Below are 19,284 nucleotides of genomic sequence, written 5' to 3'. Positions count from 1 at the left end.
GGATATTCTCATCAGACTTGTGCTACCAACTCTCACCCTCAAAATATTTCCTGTTTATCCCTCCTTCTGTGGAGACTTCTGATTGCCTCAGAGGTTTTAGAAATCAGTTGCTGACCTCTCTTTCCATGGTGCAAGGAAAGAGAGGCCAGAATCCATTAGTTTTATTCCCACTTTAAAAAGTTCTGCTATAATAGTAAAGGAGGTAGCAAGGTCAGAGGTTTGAGAGAAGTGGCAAGTGTTTTCATAGTTGCTTTGAAAGGGACAAAGTGAGGTCTAAGGGGTTTTAGAAGGATGACCAGGTATTAGTGCGTAAACGAAGTGAGTGGTAGAGAAACATGATGGCACTCATCGGTTAGACTGTATTATTTTCTTCGGAAGGGGAGATATCAGCTTTCCATAAATTGATGTTTAAATTAATTTTGAAATTCCAATTAAAAAATCCTAAAGGAATTTGTTTCTTCTGTTTACTGGGGACTACCCCCCAGTATTCAAAAGCCTTAAGCTATTTTAAGTTTGCTGTTGCTACTGCCTCAAGGTACTTCCACAGCTTGAGTACTTACTATTGTCTTTTGAGTAAAAAATCAAAGGTCATGGCTTCAGAGTTGCCTTCCAGACCACCTGGTGAAAATTCATTCCTCCTCCTGTTCTTCATCACGTTATTTTGTTTTATTTTCTTCATGGTATTTATTACTATCTAAAATGACTGTTTTCATTTATTTGTCTACTTGGTTATTTTAAAGATAAGTGCTTATGTGTAGAAGCATTATTTCATTCCCTCATTCCCTGCATATCCCAAGTGCCTAGGATAGTGTTTTCCATGCAGTACATAATAAATATTTGTGGAATAAATGTAAAATATTAATGGCTCTAATATTTTAAAAAAAGTGATTACAAATCAGCAAGAGAATAATAACTAAATGGGGGGGAAAGGATATAATGAGAAATCCACTATATTGAAAAGGCCAAAATTTTATTTGTTACTTTTAAATAAATGTAAATTGAAACAAAGTATTTTTTTTTCACTTTAAATTCCTAAGTATTTCAGGTTTCATAAGTCTTGTGTTTTGTGCAATAAGCTAGGCTCAGCAAACACATTTTGCACAAATGCAGAATTTTTTAATCCATGTAGGTAAAAATGTGTACATGGGGAAGAAATAACCTTGTAGATATAAAGGGTAAACAATAACAGATTTCCCAGTTATACTGGTTGTATTTCATTTTGAGCATTAAATGGTTGATTATCATCTAGGTGGCAAATACTCTGATGGATTTTTATGTTTTTTTGTTGCAGGTACTGTGGCTATAGACTTGCAAGACACAAGCTGTAGATCAACAAGCGGCCCCACCCTGTCCCTTCCTACAGAGGGAAGCAAAGAAATCAGAAGACCTAGCATTGCTCCCGTTTTAGAGGTTGCAGATACGTCATCAATTCAAACATGTGATCTTCTAAGTGATCAATCAGAAGATGAAACTACAGCAGATGAAGAAACTTCCTCAAACTTAGAGTATGTTTAGATATTCTAGAACCATTGTAAGATTTACTGGGATTTATGCTACTCTGGGTCACTAATGTCCTTACCTTTTATACATCCGAGAATCAATTCCACATACTTCTAACAAAACACCCTTCCTATTAGCCAGTATTTCCGTTACCTATAAAGTATTTTAAGACCTCAAATTTCTGGCTTCAACATATATTCCCAGGATCAGTGTTCTCTAAATTATCTTTTATCCTTAAAGAAAACACATCAATCAGTATTTTCATGATATAAGATGCATTTTCATGATTGCATGTTTTTGTTAATTATATTGTACTTCCTACTTTTAATTTCTTTCCTTCCATGTCCATATTTAAGATCAGTCAATTATTCAGTGACATGTAGTGCAGGTTTCCTCCATTAAATTTCCCTTCCTTATCTTACCATTCATAGGTATTTTTCATATGGTATATACATCAGTAATATTTTGAATGAATGAATACATGAAGTACTAGTTCTCTTTACTATGCTTCCATAATACATAGTGCCAGTGTACATGCTATTAATCACATTTTAATCTTCAGTAGGATTTGTTTACTTGTCTTGCTCACATAATATATTGCTATTTCTTGAGGGAACCACCAGGGTCAGCAGTCTTGACAATGGAGTCTAAAAGACTTTGTTTTCCGTGTCAGTTCCATCCTATACTGGTTATGTGCAAGTGACTGATTAAACACTCTGAACCACAGTGCCTATATCTGTAATGGGAGTATAATTACTGCCTCATAATGTTCAGATGTAGATTAATTGAGATAATAGAGAAGTGCTTAGGACACTGCTTTGTGTTGAGTAAGCATTCAATGAGTAATAATTACTAGGAGTTGTAGTACTACTCCCAATAGTAGTAGTAGTGGTAGTAGTGGCAGTGGCAACACCATTTAAATACTCCCAATATCTTTCATACAACAGATGTTCAGTTAATGTTGATGTTAATGTTGAATTGAATAAAATGAACTGAAATACAATTGAAACTTAAAAAAAATTCTTCATTTAATCCTTTACACTTAAGAAAAATTATTACAAGGAAGTTTAATGTTCCCACAGAACACAATCCACCCTCCAGAAAATCAATAGTACTCAAATATATTTATGAAATATTTGATGGGAACAAGGAGAGGTTTGACTGCCAGTATATTTCTAGAAAAGATGTGTGGTGTGATTGAAATTCTTTCTTTACATATCCTTCTGAAAAGATTAAGAGGTAGATTTTTTTTTTCTTAAGCAAACTGAAAAAGATATTGAAATAATAGTGGAGATTATCAACTTCTAAATTTGCAAAATGTGCACCATTTTACCCTCCGAGCTAAGAATATCTGGAAAACAGTTTAAACTAGGCCTGAAATTTCTTGGTTTAAAAGAAAAGTTTTCATAGTAGATAAAGGAATTTTGCCTCTACCAAATTATGTTTTATTTCTTAACTTTCATTTATTCTCCTACTTTTTTATAGTTTTATTCTGAAAATTAATATAGTTGTAATGTGCATGCAGGTGGCTACTTTTGTAAAGTCAGCAAATTATCTTTGATGATATTTGAAGCATGATTCCAACACTAGTCTGTTTTGGGGGAATATATGAATATTTAACTCAGTTGTTTACTCCTTTGTGGTTATGCATTCGTGACTAATGAATATTAATGGAGTAAATGATAATTAGCCATTTTGCTTTAAATGTGTTTTATAAAAATTAATAGTGCAATTTTTAAAATCTATCTTAATCTTTTAAACCAAGGAATGGCAAACTTTTTCTAGAAGGAACCAGCTAATACTTTAGACTTTATGGACCATATAATCTTTGCTGCACCAATCCAAATATTTTTGAAGTGCCCATAGACAATACATAAAATGAATGAGCATGGCTGTATTCTAAAAAAACTTCACTTGTGGATATTTAAATTTTAATTTCATGTAATTTTTATGTGACATGAAATATCCTTCTTTTTTAGTTTTTCCAAACATTTACTTAAAAATTTTTTTCCAAACATTTAAGATTAAAAAGAACAAAAAAACAAAACAAAAAAAAACTTTTAATTCACAAAACCAGCTGATGGGCCAGATTTGATCCAGTTTGCTTATCCCTATTCTTTTTTTTTTTTTTTAAAGATTTTATTTATTTATTTGACAGACAGATCACAAGTAGGCAGAGAGGCAGGCAGAGAGAGAGAGGAGGAAGCAGGCTCCCTGCTGAGCGGAGAGCCTGATGCGGGGCTCGATCCCAGGACCCTGGGATCATGACCTGAGCTGAAGGCAGCGGGTTTAACCCACTGAGCCACCCAGGCGCCCCTGCTTATCCCTATTCTTAACTATTTCTTTATCAAAATGTAATTACAACATAAAGGGTTGCACCTAATTTTATCAAAATAGAGACACATGGCTATCACTTAATTGTCCAACTATGTGTGTTTTCTTCAAGGCAACTCAAATATTTCATATTGTTTTACAGATATGCTAAAGGCTATCCACCTTACTCTCCATATATAGGAAGTTCACCTACTTTTTGTCATCTCCTTCATGAAAAAGTGCCATTTTGCTGCTTAAGACTAGACAAGGTAAGCAATTCTTATTTTCTCTGAAACTGAAATTATGGCATTTTGTAATTACATATATTTAAATAATTTTGTACAGTCTTTTGACTAAAACATGTTTAAAGAGCATTATCTTTTCAGATGTAAATGCAATACATAAAATGGTGAATTGTACTTTCTTAACTATACTAAAGATTACCCAAATGCTTTCCCCTTCTACTTAAGTAACAGAGGAGTCAGTCAGTCATGTTTTTAAAGAGGAAAACAAAGGTCCCAGAACCTCAAACCTATGAACTCTCAACATCCAGAGTCTCTCAAAATCACTTTGGCCCATTGTGCACTATTTTGCAAGGCTTTTTTTTTTTTTTTTTTTTTTTTGCTTCAAAACTTAATGTGGAATTGCTTGGCATGGTGAAATGAGCTTGTCTATGTGTTAGCCAGAAAGATTCGTTATTGACTAGACTGAAAGCTAGTGTCTGTTTTGTGGTTATTATCTCCTTTTCTAAAGATTTTATTGTAGCTCTTGATTTTTGCTTGGATGTTCTAAAGGAGCCATTCAAAACAGAAAGAGTACAAGAATGCAGACATTTTTAAATCTCTTTCCCAAAATGGCTATTGGGCATGACCTTTATGAGAGTTTGTTCTCTTGATGAATAAGAAAGCAGATAAGAAGAAGATTCTTAAACCCTTCACCTCCCAGAAATTAAAATGTGCTGCTAATTCTAACCAGGAATTTATTCTTTTACTCTAAATTTTGGAGTTAACGAGAGTTAAAATCCCAGCTCTCTGCTTACAGGATTTGCAATTTGGGCAAATAACTTTGCCATTACATTTCAGTTTCCATATCTATAAAATGGTTGTAATTACAAGCCTCAATGGTTCTCGTGAGAATTCTATAAATTAGCACAACCAAAATGCTTCACACAGTGCCAGGAAGTTAATAAATGCGTAGGCACCTAATACATTCTATTAGTATTGTTGCTACTATTACTTTTTAATAAGATAAACATCATGAAGCCTGGGTGTTACTGTCACTCTTGAGGAAGAATAGTGGAACATTAGAAAATCTTTGCCATTGCTCCTAAATATTCCTCTGTGTCCATTAAGATGTCCCTCTCTCAATCTGTCAATGCCTTTTTTTTTTTTTCTTTTTTGGTCCCTTGTTTTAACTTACTGTCTGAAGTATTTGATACTGCTGACTAGCTGTATATTTTTGGTAACATTAGTAAATCTTAAGTTTCGGGACCCCTTTACCTGTATTACCCCTTTCTAAGAACCTATGAATAATTTTTAAAATTTATAAATTTATAATATTTGTGTTATTTTCCTTAAAGAGGATTCCCCAAGTAACATAAGCCTCAGGCACCACAAAACCTGGATTTACTTCCAGTAGCTTTTTTAAAAAAAATTTTATTTATTTATGGGGGAGAGAGAGAGAGAGAGAGCAGGAGCAGGGGGAGAAGCATGCTCCCCTCTGAGCAAGGAGCCTGATGTGAGCCTTGATCCCAGGACCTTGGGATCATGACCAGAGGCAAAGGCAGCTGCTTAACAACTGAGCTACTCAGGTGTCCTTGCATTTTACTTTTTAACTCAGAAAAAACACACTGGTGGATCAAAGACTTGAAAATGACTTATCTCCAAGCAGGAAACCTGATACAAGTGAAAAGCTAAACTTTCTGAGATAAGGATTGGCAAAGAAACAATAGAGAGTCTTTTAAAGCAAAGACTCTGAGCGGTCTCTTTACCATATTAAGAAGACAAAGTTTCTGACTGCTGGTGACTGGCAGATGACCTCTAGTATTATCCTCTATTTATCTAGCATTAGGCTGGCTGGAGGTGCTGGTTTGTTACTATACAAATGCATACTTTGCAATCAAGAGATGGGATTATACAGTCAATCCTACTGCATCTGTGAAGTATGTGAATTGGGATTACTTGCCCAGTTCATTCTGCAACAGTATCAACAAATAGGTTCCTAATCAAGGTTTATCAACACTAATGTCCCTATTTTCTTGTTTTGTTTTGTTTTGTTTTTTTCCTTCTAATTGAGCTACTTCTGAATAACCTAAATTAATTTTCTTCATTTTATCTCATAATTATTGAAATTCTTAATAATCTCAACATCACTCGCCATTCTTCTCCATCCATGACCTCTTTGTGAGTGACCTTATTCATTCCTTCATAGGGTTGCAGATCCTACTTATATTAGTAAATCTTCAATCATACTTCCAATGAAGGCTTATTGTCTCCTTTTTAAAAAATCATTTCCCCTTTTCTTCATTCCTTTTTTATGTCTTAAACCTTCTGGATTCCTTTTCCTACTGACTACAGCTTTTGAAATTCTCTTACTAAAGTCCTATTAGTGTTAAGTTCTGCCAATTTCAGTTTCCCTAGAAATGTCCTTATTCTTGAAAGACAGTTTTCCTGGGTGTCCAATTCCAGGATGAGTTTTCTTTTTCTTTTCACACTTTAGAATTTTATTTTCTGCCTTATGGGTTCCATGTTGCTATTGAACAGTTGGCCGTCGTTCTAGTTTGTATTCTGAAAATTAATGGTGGTCTCTCTTTTCAGTCTGGCTCTCTAAGGTCTGGTTGTCTGGTTGTTTTGCACTTTTATTACCATCCCTCTGAAGCTGGATTTTTCTTTATTTATTTGACTTAGGATTTTCTGGAGTTCCAGAACCTGAGGATTTGAATATTTCATTAATTCTAGGGAATCCTTAGTTAATATTTACTTGAATAGGGCTTCTTTCTGATACTTTAATCTCATTTTCAGGTGTTCTGCTTAAATATATGTTAGACATTGTCATACTACCTTCCAAGTATCTTAATTTCTCCATACGACTTTATACATCTTTTCTTAGCACATTCTGAGTAATTACATCAATGTCCTGCAGTTGACCCCTTCACATGTGTCAAATGTGCAATCTAACCCATTGTTTGAGTTTTTATTTTTACTTGTTATACTTTTTAGTTCTAGAAGAGAATATGTGTATTTCTTTTAGCATCTACCGGAATATTTTAAGTAGCCTCCTGTTCTTTGTTCATACTTTAAATGTTCTCTTTTATTTCTTTAAACATAGTAAACACATTCATTTTTTCTGTTCTGATTCTAATAACAACAAAATCTGTAGTCTTTGTGAGTCTAATTCTATTGTTTATTGTTTCTGCTGACTCATGGTGCCTTCTTCCCAACAGCATTTTGTAGTTTTTTATTAAAGGAAAAAAGCAGAGAATATTCCAGAATTGGTGATGAATCCACAGAGAATCAACTAATCTCAACCCAAATAAAAAGAAACCCACGCAGAGATGTAGAAAGATAAAAGAGCAGAACACGAAAGCAGTTCTCCATGCAGATAATTTAGTTTAAAAGACTCTTGGTTTACTAATGCTAAGTCCAGTGAGTACTAGGTCTCTAGAAAATAGCAAAATAACCTCAGGATAACAATGAGTTTTGATAATGTATTGTTCCTGTTTTGTTGTTAGTATTAGTATGGGTATTTTACTTTTGTGTATTTCTATTATTATCTTGCCAGCTCAGGTATATGTTTAAACAATTAAGGGTTTTCTTTTTTTTTTGTTTTCTAACAACAAAGAAAATCTTTCTCGGTATCCATCCCTTTAGATGTTCAGTACTTGGGAAGTACTTGGAAATGACAAGGTCATTTGATGATAATATTATTATCTTTCTAGAAATCAAAGTCAGAGGTAGATTTTTTCTAGCTTTCTTGAAGTATGACTGACAAATAAAAATTGTGTGTATTTAAAATATATAACATGAGTTTTTGATATACATACACATTATGGTAATTTTTAAATATAGATACCCAGATGTCATCAAGCAATATGTTTTAGTTTACAGTAGAACATGTGCACACACATATTTCTGACTTTGTCTTCCCCCATGTTAAGCTACACACTTGCAATTCATTTGTCTTGTCCATGCACACCTTCACTTCCTGAAATAGGCTGGAGAATGGGGCATGGAAAAATGTATCTATTTTCAAATTTGTTATAAAATAAAGGATTTACTAGGTTAGATTAATTTTACTCTTCCATATATCCTAAATTTTTTCAGCAAATTTTAGTGGAGTGTAAAAATAGCATTTCTTTGTATAATTTTTCTTCTCTAGAGTTGCCAGCATAACTACTATGAGGACGCAAAAGCCTATGGATTCAAAAATAAGCTAATTATAGTTGCAGCTGAAACAGCTGGAAATGGATTGTATAATTTTATTGTTCCTCTCAGGGCATATTATAGACCAAAGAAAGAACTTAATCCCATAGTACTGCTATTGGACAACCCGTAAGTATATTTTAAAATACCCAAACAAGACAAAGAATTTTTAATATTATATCAAAAATAATTTATTCTAATTTGCTTGGAATATTTTAAATCAGATACATTATGGCACATGATTCATTGGGAGATACATTTTGTGCTATGGTACAAAACAATCATTGAATATGGTTGTTTCACAAATACTACTTAAAACATCACTGGAACACTCTGAGCTTTTTATTTAAAACTATTTTGCAAGTGGTCATCACTCAATACCAATGGGAAACATGCCATTGAAATAATTACAGTTATTTTCCTTAAATTAATCAACTAGCCTGGAAAATTTCTGCCAAAACTGGACAATTTTTTTGGTCTTTCTAAAGAACCGTTAATTATCAGCCAAGCATATTAATGATCCATTCTTATGTTATACTGTGATACATCATCATAACTTATTGTGATTCTTCCACTGTTAAAACATATATTCTATAACACAATATGAATAATTAATGCTTTACCATGCTCATTTATTTTGAAAATGTTGGATTGATATACTCTTGTGAAATAAGACTACTTAAGCATTTAAAATTCCTTATGCAAATATAAATGTAGGTCATGAATGCAGTGGTCAAACCCATTGTATCCTAAAATTATGATATTCCTCTCTGTGACTCAAAATTGGTAGCAGATGGTCCTTAGATCAATACCGTATTTTGGGATCCTCCAACTCTCCTTTTAAATTCCAAAGTGATGCAAAATTTCAGGATAAGCTAAATGAGGCCAAAATCTGTTGCCTCATCTCTGCCTTTAAAATTTATCAAAAGAAGTTCTTGAAAACAAAAATATCTTCCCACTATAACTTCATATCATCATTTATACTGAATATACCAAGACACTTGATATATACCAAGAATATATGAAGACACTCATTGATGCATCTTTCTTAGCATCATTATCACAATGATAACTCTAAAAACTGAGAATATTCTAGAGGTTTCAGCTGAAGCATTTTCAGATATGATGACTCAGTGACTTTCCTGATACCACTTTAGTGTCCGAGGAAAGGTCAGGTAAATTTAGAGCAGGTATGGGGAAGAGAAACTTGGATGCATTGTCAGAAAAAATAAAAGCTTAATAAAACAAATCTTAGGAGGATGAAAGTCGGATTGCTGGATGGCTCTGACAATGGAGTGATTGTGAAACACCTCCAAGGCCTTTGAAAGTATCCATAGTAGTAGAACCGTCCTGGCAAGAAGCTCAAAGGGACTGGCTAAAATGGCACACAAGGAGTGCTCAGTTCACCCTGTGTGGTGAATTCTAACGTGTCAGGTTTGGGCTCTTTTTCCTTATGGTGTGTCTGTTACCTTAATGTAGAATTTAAGGCAGGGGCATTTACAGGTTCATTGCCTTAGAGCATCCCCATCTTGTATGTACTGGATCAGAGTGGATCCTCCGAGGCCCCAGAATACAGAAAGGAAGTTAGGAAGAGGCTTGAAAAAGTAGAACTGTGCTTATAGCATCATTGTGGGTAAAAGCTGACCTTTCCCCTGTTTTACATTCAAGGTAAGATTTCTTGTTCTTATGTGTGAATCTAGTTGGGTTCCTGGACCCAGTTTCAATGTGTGTATGTGTTGGTGGGTGGCTTCCCACATTCCCAACAAGCAACACTTAAGACACCAGCTGGGAGTCCTACAGCTTAAGTTGATTCTGACAATACTACTGTCTAGGTTAAGGGTTCCACAGACTAAAGGTTCAGTCCTACAAGATTGCCCACTTCCCTTCAGAAGCCAGTCACAAGCTGTAGCTTTTATCACCTCTGTTTCTGACTGACCGGCTATAGACTGGATGTTCCAGTGGCCCCATTCTTGGACTTCAGATGCTACTCACAAGTCCAGGTTGTTTAGCTACATTTCTGACTGACAGACTAGGAATCAGAGTTCCCGACTCAAGTTCCAGTAATTCACTAGAACAGGTCACAGAACTCAAAGGAACATTTTACTTACCAGATTTCTGGTTTACTTAAAAGGATGTAACTCAAGAACCAGAAAGAGGAGATACATAGGGCAAACTATGGGGAAAGGACATGGAGTTTTCATGCTCTCTCTGAGGGCAACACTCTTGCCAAATCTCCACACATTCATCAACCTAGAAGCTCCTTAAATTCCTTCCTTTGGGTATTTATGGATGGGTCATTACATAGGCATAATTGGTTAAATCATTGGCCCTTGGTGGTCAAACTCCAACTCCAACCCCTCTCTACTCCTCAGAAATCAGGGGATGGGACTAAGAGTTCCAACTCTCTGTTCATGGTTGGTTCCCCTAGCAACAAGCCAGGGGTGCTTTCCAAAAGTCACCTCATTATGGTGGAAAGGGGCTTATAATGAATAACAAGACACTCATTTCACTTTTATGGCTCTGAAGTGATATCAGGAACTGAGGACAAGAGAACAAATATTTTAACAAAAGATGCTCCCATTGCTCTTATCTTCAGAAAATTTCAAGCATTTTGGGAGCTGTGATCCAAGAACCATGGATGATATGAATGCCCAAATACAGATTTCTTATAGATCACAATATTGGACCTCCCAAAATAATCCAATCTCCAAATTTTGGAGTGGTGTTCATTCCATGGAATGGAGATAGGCTCTTCTCTTTTTAAATATCTAGACTTATTAAGTAATCCCATCTCAGCATCACTAATTCCCCTTTGTCCACCTTATTATCCCACTGAGCAGGTGGCAGGGGCTAACATTCCTTAACATGTGTATCTTGGAGATTTTTGAATGGCTATAACTAAATCAGTCCCTTTCTGTTTGGTTCTCAATAAACAAGTTGTCAAAATGCCCAATTACTGATGGATTGGTTGATTGATTGATTTGTAAGTTAGCATTATCAAAGCAAGTAGATGTCTTTATAGTCTTAATTCCTGAATCTGGTTAATCATAGAAAACCCCAAAAATCCTATTTCCCTTAATGACTGGCAAATTGGTCAGAATTTCTGTATAAATCTAGATGTAGCTATGTAGCTTTCATCAGAGAGTGTTTTGTTGGAATAACACCATATAGATCATTTAATAAAATTAATCTTTATTTCTACCCTCTGTTCATAATAGTAATAATCGTTGGACATTTACTATGTCAGTCATCATACTAGATACTTTGCCTTTATTTTACATCTTACTCCCCTTATAAATATATCCACATCATATGGTGATGATTTATCCTGAGAGATGTACTAAGCAGCTTAAGATCTCAAAGTTTTCAAGTTACAGTGATAACATTTAAATAAACCAGCTTATGTCGCTTTGTTAAAGTACTTTATTTTATAGACAGGGAAAAACAGACCAAAGAAATTAAATGAATATTTCCAAGGTCAATTCTAGGATTAGAACCTTCTATATAATTCATAGTGCATCGTTCTTTCAACTATATGATCTTGCTTAACTTACAGGTTTTGATATATGTAAAAAAATATATTGTCAATTCTTTTTAGTAACAATATATTTTAACTTTAGATTATTTTGCATTACACATTTTCTTGCTTCCTAATGACATATATTTTGGACTCTAACTAGTTCCATGATGTGTGTTAGGTGATTTTTGTGGGGTTTCACTTTTCTTTCAAAGGGTTAGGATGAAAGTACGTGTTGTAAAGTTTATTAGCTTCCTGACAACTTCCTGAAAGTGGTATCTACCATTTTTATTTGTTGCCCTCTGCTCTTTTGGTTAAGAATGAGGAAACAAAAACTAAACACTAATAAATAATGTTCCAGGAAGTTTTATGTGATCATTTTGAGATTCCTCCTGCTCTGCCGTGACTAGTATTTTGCAATGTATCCTACAATGTTACAAAGAAATGTGTTGTTTTCTTCTTCAGAATATTTCCATGTTACAAGAATTTATACACTAAAGGTTGTACACACTTCTACAATTATTAGTTTAGTGGGTTTTGACTTTGTTTTAAATTTACATGAGCATTGCTGAAAATAACACTCAATATATGGCTATTTAGGAAATTTAGTTGAGAGACCAATTAATTCAATATAACAAATAAATAACAGATGTCATAAGTAGGAATTTAAAAATGCAAATTAAATTGATAATATTCACAAATGTAATATGTCAGAATAAGTGTTCGTAATGATTCCAAAGAGAAAGGCTTTTAGATCTCATCTGGTAACTAAGTGGAACCCAGGCACAATAGAAAATATCTTGCACTTGGTACTGGCTCATAAGAGGTGGTCTCAGTTCTAGTTGGATGGACATCTGTTTAGTTTGGTCTGTTGTTGTGCCATATTGATTTTAAATATTTTGATTACCAATAAAAAAATAAAATAAAAGATGAATCTCTACACAATTAAAAAAAATATTTTGATTACCTCCCTACTCTTAAAGGTCACCTAGTCATCTGATAATATTTCACATAAAATATGGAAACAAAAGTCAAAAACTTTGGGATATATTACCCAAAGCTACATAAAGTTGAAGAGCAAGATCCAGGCGTACGTTCCTATTTTTTACACCTTATTTACGCAGTTCTTTTATTACATCAATCGTCTTTTCATATATAGTGTCAAGTAAACTTCAGCTTATTTGAAAAGCAATGATAAATTGTTTGACTTATCAGAGTCCTTCATGAAAGACGTTCAAACTTTGAACTCATACAGATCTGAGATAAGGTCTAAGCTTACTTATGTACCTTCTTGGTAAAAAGCCTTTTTGCATGTTCTCAAATTTCTCTAAGCCTCAATTTTCTCATGTGTAAAATGAGTAGAACATTTATTTTAACAAGTAATATTGAGACTCTATAAGACGAACTCTATATGAAGAACTAGTGCAATATCTCCCTTAGAAGAGGCAGTCAGGAAATGCTAGTTTCCCACCTGCCACCAATCAAGAAAGTGACATTGTCATTCTTCAAACTGATGAGTGGACTTGGGTGAAAATCAGTTAACAAAAAAAGGAGATGTATTTTAAGCAGTTGAAATGAAATTCCTTATATATTTTTAAGAAAGAAATAAACTACTTAAGTATAGAATAATGAAATGTTAACCAAAAAAAAAAAAACCCTCACTACATTCATTTCTTCTTTTTAAAAATCAGAAATTAAGTCCATTATAGTAATTAGTTAAATGGGAAGTAATGATCTTCAACTTTGCAAACCCATGCAAATCCACATACCTTTTCACTTCCTAACAAACACTAGATAATTAACATTTGAATATAGTGGTAATTTTTATAATGAAAGCTATTTTAAGAATATGATGTTTTAGACTCATAAGCAGTCATCTTAATACAGTTACAGTTAGGATGATGATTAATGATGTGCTCAGTTTTTTTCTGTTTACTAACACACATTTTTGTGCTTGTTGAATTTTTATTTCTTTTATTACTAGTTAGATTAAGCATGTTTGGTTTGGGTCTATGCATTCTTATTTTGTGCTAGATCTATTTTCCTGTTAGGTTTATCTTTTATTGATTTGAAATACTTTTTTACATATTAAGTAAATATGTAAATATTGTATAAGTAATACATTTTTAAATGTTTGTTTCTTAGATGTTAAAATTTTTGTGATGAGCTTTATAGTTAAATATGCAATTATTTTTACTACTTTTCCATAATGTAATTTCTAACATAGATAGGTCTTCTCTATTTAGCATTAAAAAAATACATGCATGTTTTTGCTTAGTGGTTTCAATGTAAGGGTTTTGCTTTCCAATTAACTTTCAATAATTGGGAAGATTAGTCTATTAAGAGCCCATGATATCATTTATGTTACTCATTAGCTACTAAGCAGTTTAGTGACATGATCACTGTTGCCAATTTATTTAAGTGAGTTAACATAATACATGTAAATGTACAATTCCTATATTCTTAATATTTCAAGTTTGTTATTAAACTATCCTTATTGATAGAAGTAGGAGATAAATCTATTTGCTATATAAGTATGGTACATTAGACTCCCCACAGTAAATGTGCTTCATCAAGATGATATATTTACTAGGTTTCAAGGACTTGGTTTACCTTGTAACACAGTTGAATCCACCTAAGGATGAACCACGTTCCCACAGTGAAAATCCTGAAGTAATTTCCAAGGATGTGGAAGATTGCTTGCACATTGTAAATAAACATTTGTGGCAGAATTACGCGTGGGTAAAATTCATGAGTTTCCTAAGACAAGGCAATAATTTTGATGTCTAAGTAACTTTAGTTATTCATACTGGACAAAGCAACAAATTACAAAGGCCGTATTTTCCGTTTTAACTCTAACAGAAGGGTTGGCATGAAGTAAAGACTTAATTTTGTCCTCAGTGACTCCAGTACTGTTTATTACACAGATTTTCAGTATCTTTATTATGTTGACTTATGCAATAACATTATTTACTCTTGCTTTACTAGGCTTTAGAATACAGAAGATAGCATAAAGAAATTGAAAGGATCTGAATTTAAAAGAACGAGTCAGATTAAAAGTGTAGTTATTCCAGCCAGGGTGTATACTTATCTGCAATTAATAGCAAAGGATTATGGCTCCGTCTCTGCCACATAAATTATGGAGCTACTCACTTTATCTGACTAAAACCATATGGGAGTAAAGAGAGATGAAACAAAATAACAACCGAAAAAAGACACAGGCAAAATAATTTTTCAGATCACTGCAAAACCTCAGTACCGCCTAGGGCCTGTGGCAGTTGGCATCCTCATACCGGCTTCTATAATCATGAGGTAGGGCAAGGGAGACAGGGAGGGTCTTGAATCAGCAGTGAGATGACACTTCTATTTTTAAGAAGCAGAGCAGTGCTCAGAGAACTAGAAGACACTATAAAAAGATCGCTACTGGGACTGCTACTATTTGTTGAAAAGCATATATATCATGAGCTTTAAAGCTATTTATATTCTGTGGTTCACTAATATCCCTTCTATGAATGTTTTGCTGTAAATGATTAAAAAACTAACGCTAGAAAAATGTCATTCAAAGATGTTCATACCTGTATTTGTAATAGCGAGATATTGGAAATAACTTGTAACTTCAGTAGCATCAAAGTGAAAATACCTTGCACGCTGAATAATTGAGGATTTTTAAAACGAACTGTGGTACATTTATAATATGTAGTAATATCGGGCCTTTTAAAATGACTACAAAGAAATGGAATGGTGGGAGGGATAGATCAACATTACAATAGTGGTATTCTTTGGCACATCATCTTTTTTCATTTAACTGTATTGTGTATTCTTTTTCCTTAGAGTGTAAAGGGTTAAGAGGATGATTAGCAGAAAGAAAATAAGTGAGGGAGGAAAAGGCTTCATTTAGTTGGGATATTATAGGTGCTACACTTCCTTTTCCTAGAATTTCCCTCCCTTTCTCCTTTACTAGCAAACATCCAGATTAAACATAACCCCTGTGAAATGACCCTTAATTGTGCCTTCTAAGTGCAACTTACTGTTTATTTTTTCTGATTAAAATGCATATTGTAATTATGTGCTCTTATACCTGTGTTCCAAAAACTGTATTTCTTATAGTACAAGGTAACACAATATTCTCATATGCCTTAGTATACTGAAGTGTCTGTTATATAACAAGTTTTGGATACATATATGCTGAGTGAATAAATGCATGAAAGAATCAATAACTTTATAAAATGAATGCAATAGATTAAGTGAGTTTTAAGGAAGCATCCAAGATTATGATGCTTTCCTCAAATATGCATGTAAGTGAAGATTTCAATAACTATTTGCTCAACTATATATGGAGTAAGTCAATTACTTAAAAGGTGAATTACTTTCGTTTTAATTTTCTTTAATAAATGTGGTACATGGGTGCATATACTGTATTTATTGACTGGTATCCTGACATATTAAGGGTTGTGTTTAATTGTGTATTTTCCTTAGAGAAAGGTGCTTTTGTTAAGCATGCTAATTTAGTTCTCTGTGCTTTGGGCCATCTAAGAAAAAATCATTAATTTCTCATTTTATTCTGCATGAATAATTTTGAAACTCATTGATATGACTTTTTAGTTATAATTAAGAATATCAATTCAGTACTTTTGTAGAATAATGCCATAATGTTTCTGATTTAGAAAGCAGAAATACAAGTTTTTATAATTCTGAATGCATTGTATATTCATAACAAGTACAAATAATATTTCCTAATTAATGTTAAGAAAAAAGGCACTTAAAATTAATCTTGTCAAACAGTGTTTAGTTTTGGAAATGCAAACTAAGTCAACTTACTTCCTTTCCCTAGAAGCGCTGCCACTGTTGTGACATTGTGTTTCATTTTGTAACCCATCTGCTACTTAGGCCAGATATGCATTTTCTGGATGCAATCTGTTGGTTTCCAATGGTTTACTACATGGTGGGCTCTATTGACAAGTAGGTGACAAAATCTTTGGCACACTAACCAGTGTGGTGTCCTGTGGTTTGTCATGTGCTGTGGCCCCGTGTTGCATGATGAGTGTAATTTGCCATTTCAGTATTGCAAATATGGTGTATTTTGCATGCAGAGCTTATGTTCTCGTGTTATAAATCTTGTATTCAAACTTCCAAAGCAATAATCTGTTGTTGAATTAAAACAAATCTCGCTGCATGTGAATTTTGTCACTTTTGTTTAGTTTCTAAAGCTATTTCAGTTTTGTGTTGTCTCTAGCAATAACGTTATGACTATGGGCCTTGGGGTAGAGAAAATCTAATGGTCCAACGTTGTGATGCTTGATAACATTGTCATAACTTCTGGAAATCTTCAAATAATTTAGAGATGCTCCTTTTAAGCCAGATTTATAAACTGGAGCATTTCTTTAAGAACTTCCTTTATTTTAGTAACATATATTGGTATATGATTTCTAAAAATTTATTAATCAAAATGTCAAATGTGTGCAATGTGTATTAAAATATAAATTCTTTTATATGGATGAACATGATTTATAAGAAATATAAAACTAAAAATCATAAAACTACTATGCTTATAAAATGTGCTAGTTTTCCATTAAAAAAAATGTCAGCCAGAGCCTTCAAAACAAAATGCTAAAGTTACTAATTAAGAACTTTCATGCTTATGTTTTGTCCTGTAGATTGAAAAAACAAAGTTTTATAACTTTGGAAGTGTTTATTGGCTGTGGATACATTAAAGAGCAAACTGACTAATGTTTATTTAGCCTCTATTCTATATTAATATAATTTGCATTATCAGATATCTTAATACTAATCAGCTAAGATGTAGTTAAATGTATTGAAATTACTATTTAAATTCATAAACGTGAAATCAACCTATATTTTATTGCTAGTAATGTTACTTTGGAGTGATAGTATTCTACTGAAATTCGTTAGAAAAACAATATTTAAAAAAAATAAACCTCCCGTCTGTCTTTGCTGATGTAAACTATGAAATGAATTCTTTCTCTGTGGAAGTGTTTATGGTGAGGGAAAGAAGAAAGGAAAGGATCAGCTTCCTATGATTAGAGACGACACGGGATTGGCTACAAGTTGATCATTATTGAATCGGGGTTGGGTGATTGAAATACGGAGGTTCACTGCGTTCTTCTCTTTCCCTAATGTTTGAATTTTCATTAAAAAGCCAAAAACACCTTTGAATGAATTAAAACACTTACAAACAGTCCCATGTATTCATACATTCACATTATAATTCTCCTTGAAAAGGAAGGCTTAGAAAACAGTTAAAAGGAAGTGTTGCCATTTAGATTATCTTTTTTCATGAATATTGACTTTTTTCTTAGGCAGCCATCTGGTGGCCAAATGCTATAAAGCAACTATGCTGAATAAAAATACAGGCAGTGGCTTTGCAAATAGGATAGTGTGGAGAAATCATGACAGACATAGCGTTGTAAGAATAAATTGGTAGCCGGATTAAAAAAGGGGAAAAAGGAGTAAAAATTGATATTAAATAGATATAAAAATAAATAATCTAAAGTTAAAACCTGAAGAACAAAATGTTTATACATGGTTCTGAAATGCCATTCCAATTTTATGTATTTTCAATAGATTTAAACTCATATTTATCATAATTACTAAAATCATTTGTCAAGGTTATACATAAACTACAACAGCCAATATTTTGAGTATGGAATTAACTGAAACATGTGGGTATAGGTAGCTATTAGCTATTTAGCACAGGTATGCATAATAAATTTACTTGTCAAGTTTCAACTTCATTGACTTATTACTGATGAAATATTCATTTTTCCCATCATAACTTGTATCTGTATATCTTTTAACATTCAAGCTTATCTTCTATCACCTTGTCTTTCCCTTTTTTTATATAGATAATTATAGTGAAGAGATTATTTCTTATTGGGGGAAAAGACCCTAAGAGCCCAAATAGAAAATGATTCAAAATTATAGTAAGGTGGATTGAAGGTATATGACTTGGACATCATTTTTTATGGCTCATAAGGGACCATATTACATTAATTTTCCACCTACTTCTTTCTTTTCTTTTTAAGTATTTTAATAGATACAAGAACAATTATGAATTTCCAAGTTAAAAGAAACATCAAAATAAAGTATTTCTAGAGATTAAACTTGATCATCATATTGATTCGAAATTATGGCCCTGACACCTCTCATCACGGGAAATTTATTTGGAATAACATTCTGTTTCCAAAGTTTTAGCCATAAAATCTCTGCCACAGAATATTATTCCTGATTAAAGCAAAATATTTTTTTCTGGACTACTCCTGGGGATCTTGGACTCAGAGCTTTGGTGATACTTTCTCACTTGATGTGGCTAATTCAACCAATCACACCCTGGGGAAAAGATCCTCAGGCAACTGACCTGTAATTTAAGAATCTAGAAGGAACTACCGTTCTTTAAGTTCTCCACTTCCTATTTTAAATCAGAAGATGTGGGCATCATTTAGCCCAATTCTCCCCCATCCTCAATCAACTTCGTACCTAGAACATTCTTCTACTCCTTCAAGTTCAGTCTCCTTT

At 33.3% G+C, this 19,284-nt stretch overlaps 1 protein-coding gene across 3 annotated transcripts in view; it reads left to right on the top strand.

The window, feature by feature from the left end:
- Window positions 1–19,284, top strand: part of KCNT2 (potassium sodium-activated channel subfamily T member 2) — a gene marked incomplete at both ends in the record, with an annotated part of 342,191 nt that overhangs the window by 248,095 nt on the left and 74,812 nt on the right. For 2 of the 3 annotated variants that reach the window (XM_080825071.1, XM_080825070.1), the window contains 3 exons: window positions 1,292–1,505; window positions 3,977–4,082; window positions 8,191–8,363. In XM_080825071.1, coding sequence (XP_080681197.1) covers window positions 1,292–1,505; window positions 3,977–4,082; window positions 8,191–8,363 — 493 coding nt within the window. Of the gene's footprint in view, window positions 1–1,291; window positions 1,506–3,976; window positions 4,083–8,190; window positions 8,364–16,638; window positions 16,711–19,284 lie in introns of all 3 variants that reach the window. The other variant, XM_080825069.1, reaches the window with a different exon arrangement.

Source organism: Martes martes (assembly GCF_963455335.1).
Source record: "Martes martes genome assembly, chromosome: 15".
Classification (NCBI taxonomy): domain Eukaryota; kingdom Metazoa; phylum Chordata; class Mammalia; order Carnivora; family Mustelidae; genus Martes; species Martes martes.
This window is presented reverse-complemented; position numbering and strand designations above follow the sequence as displayed.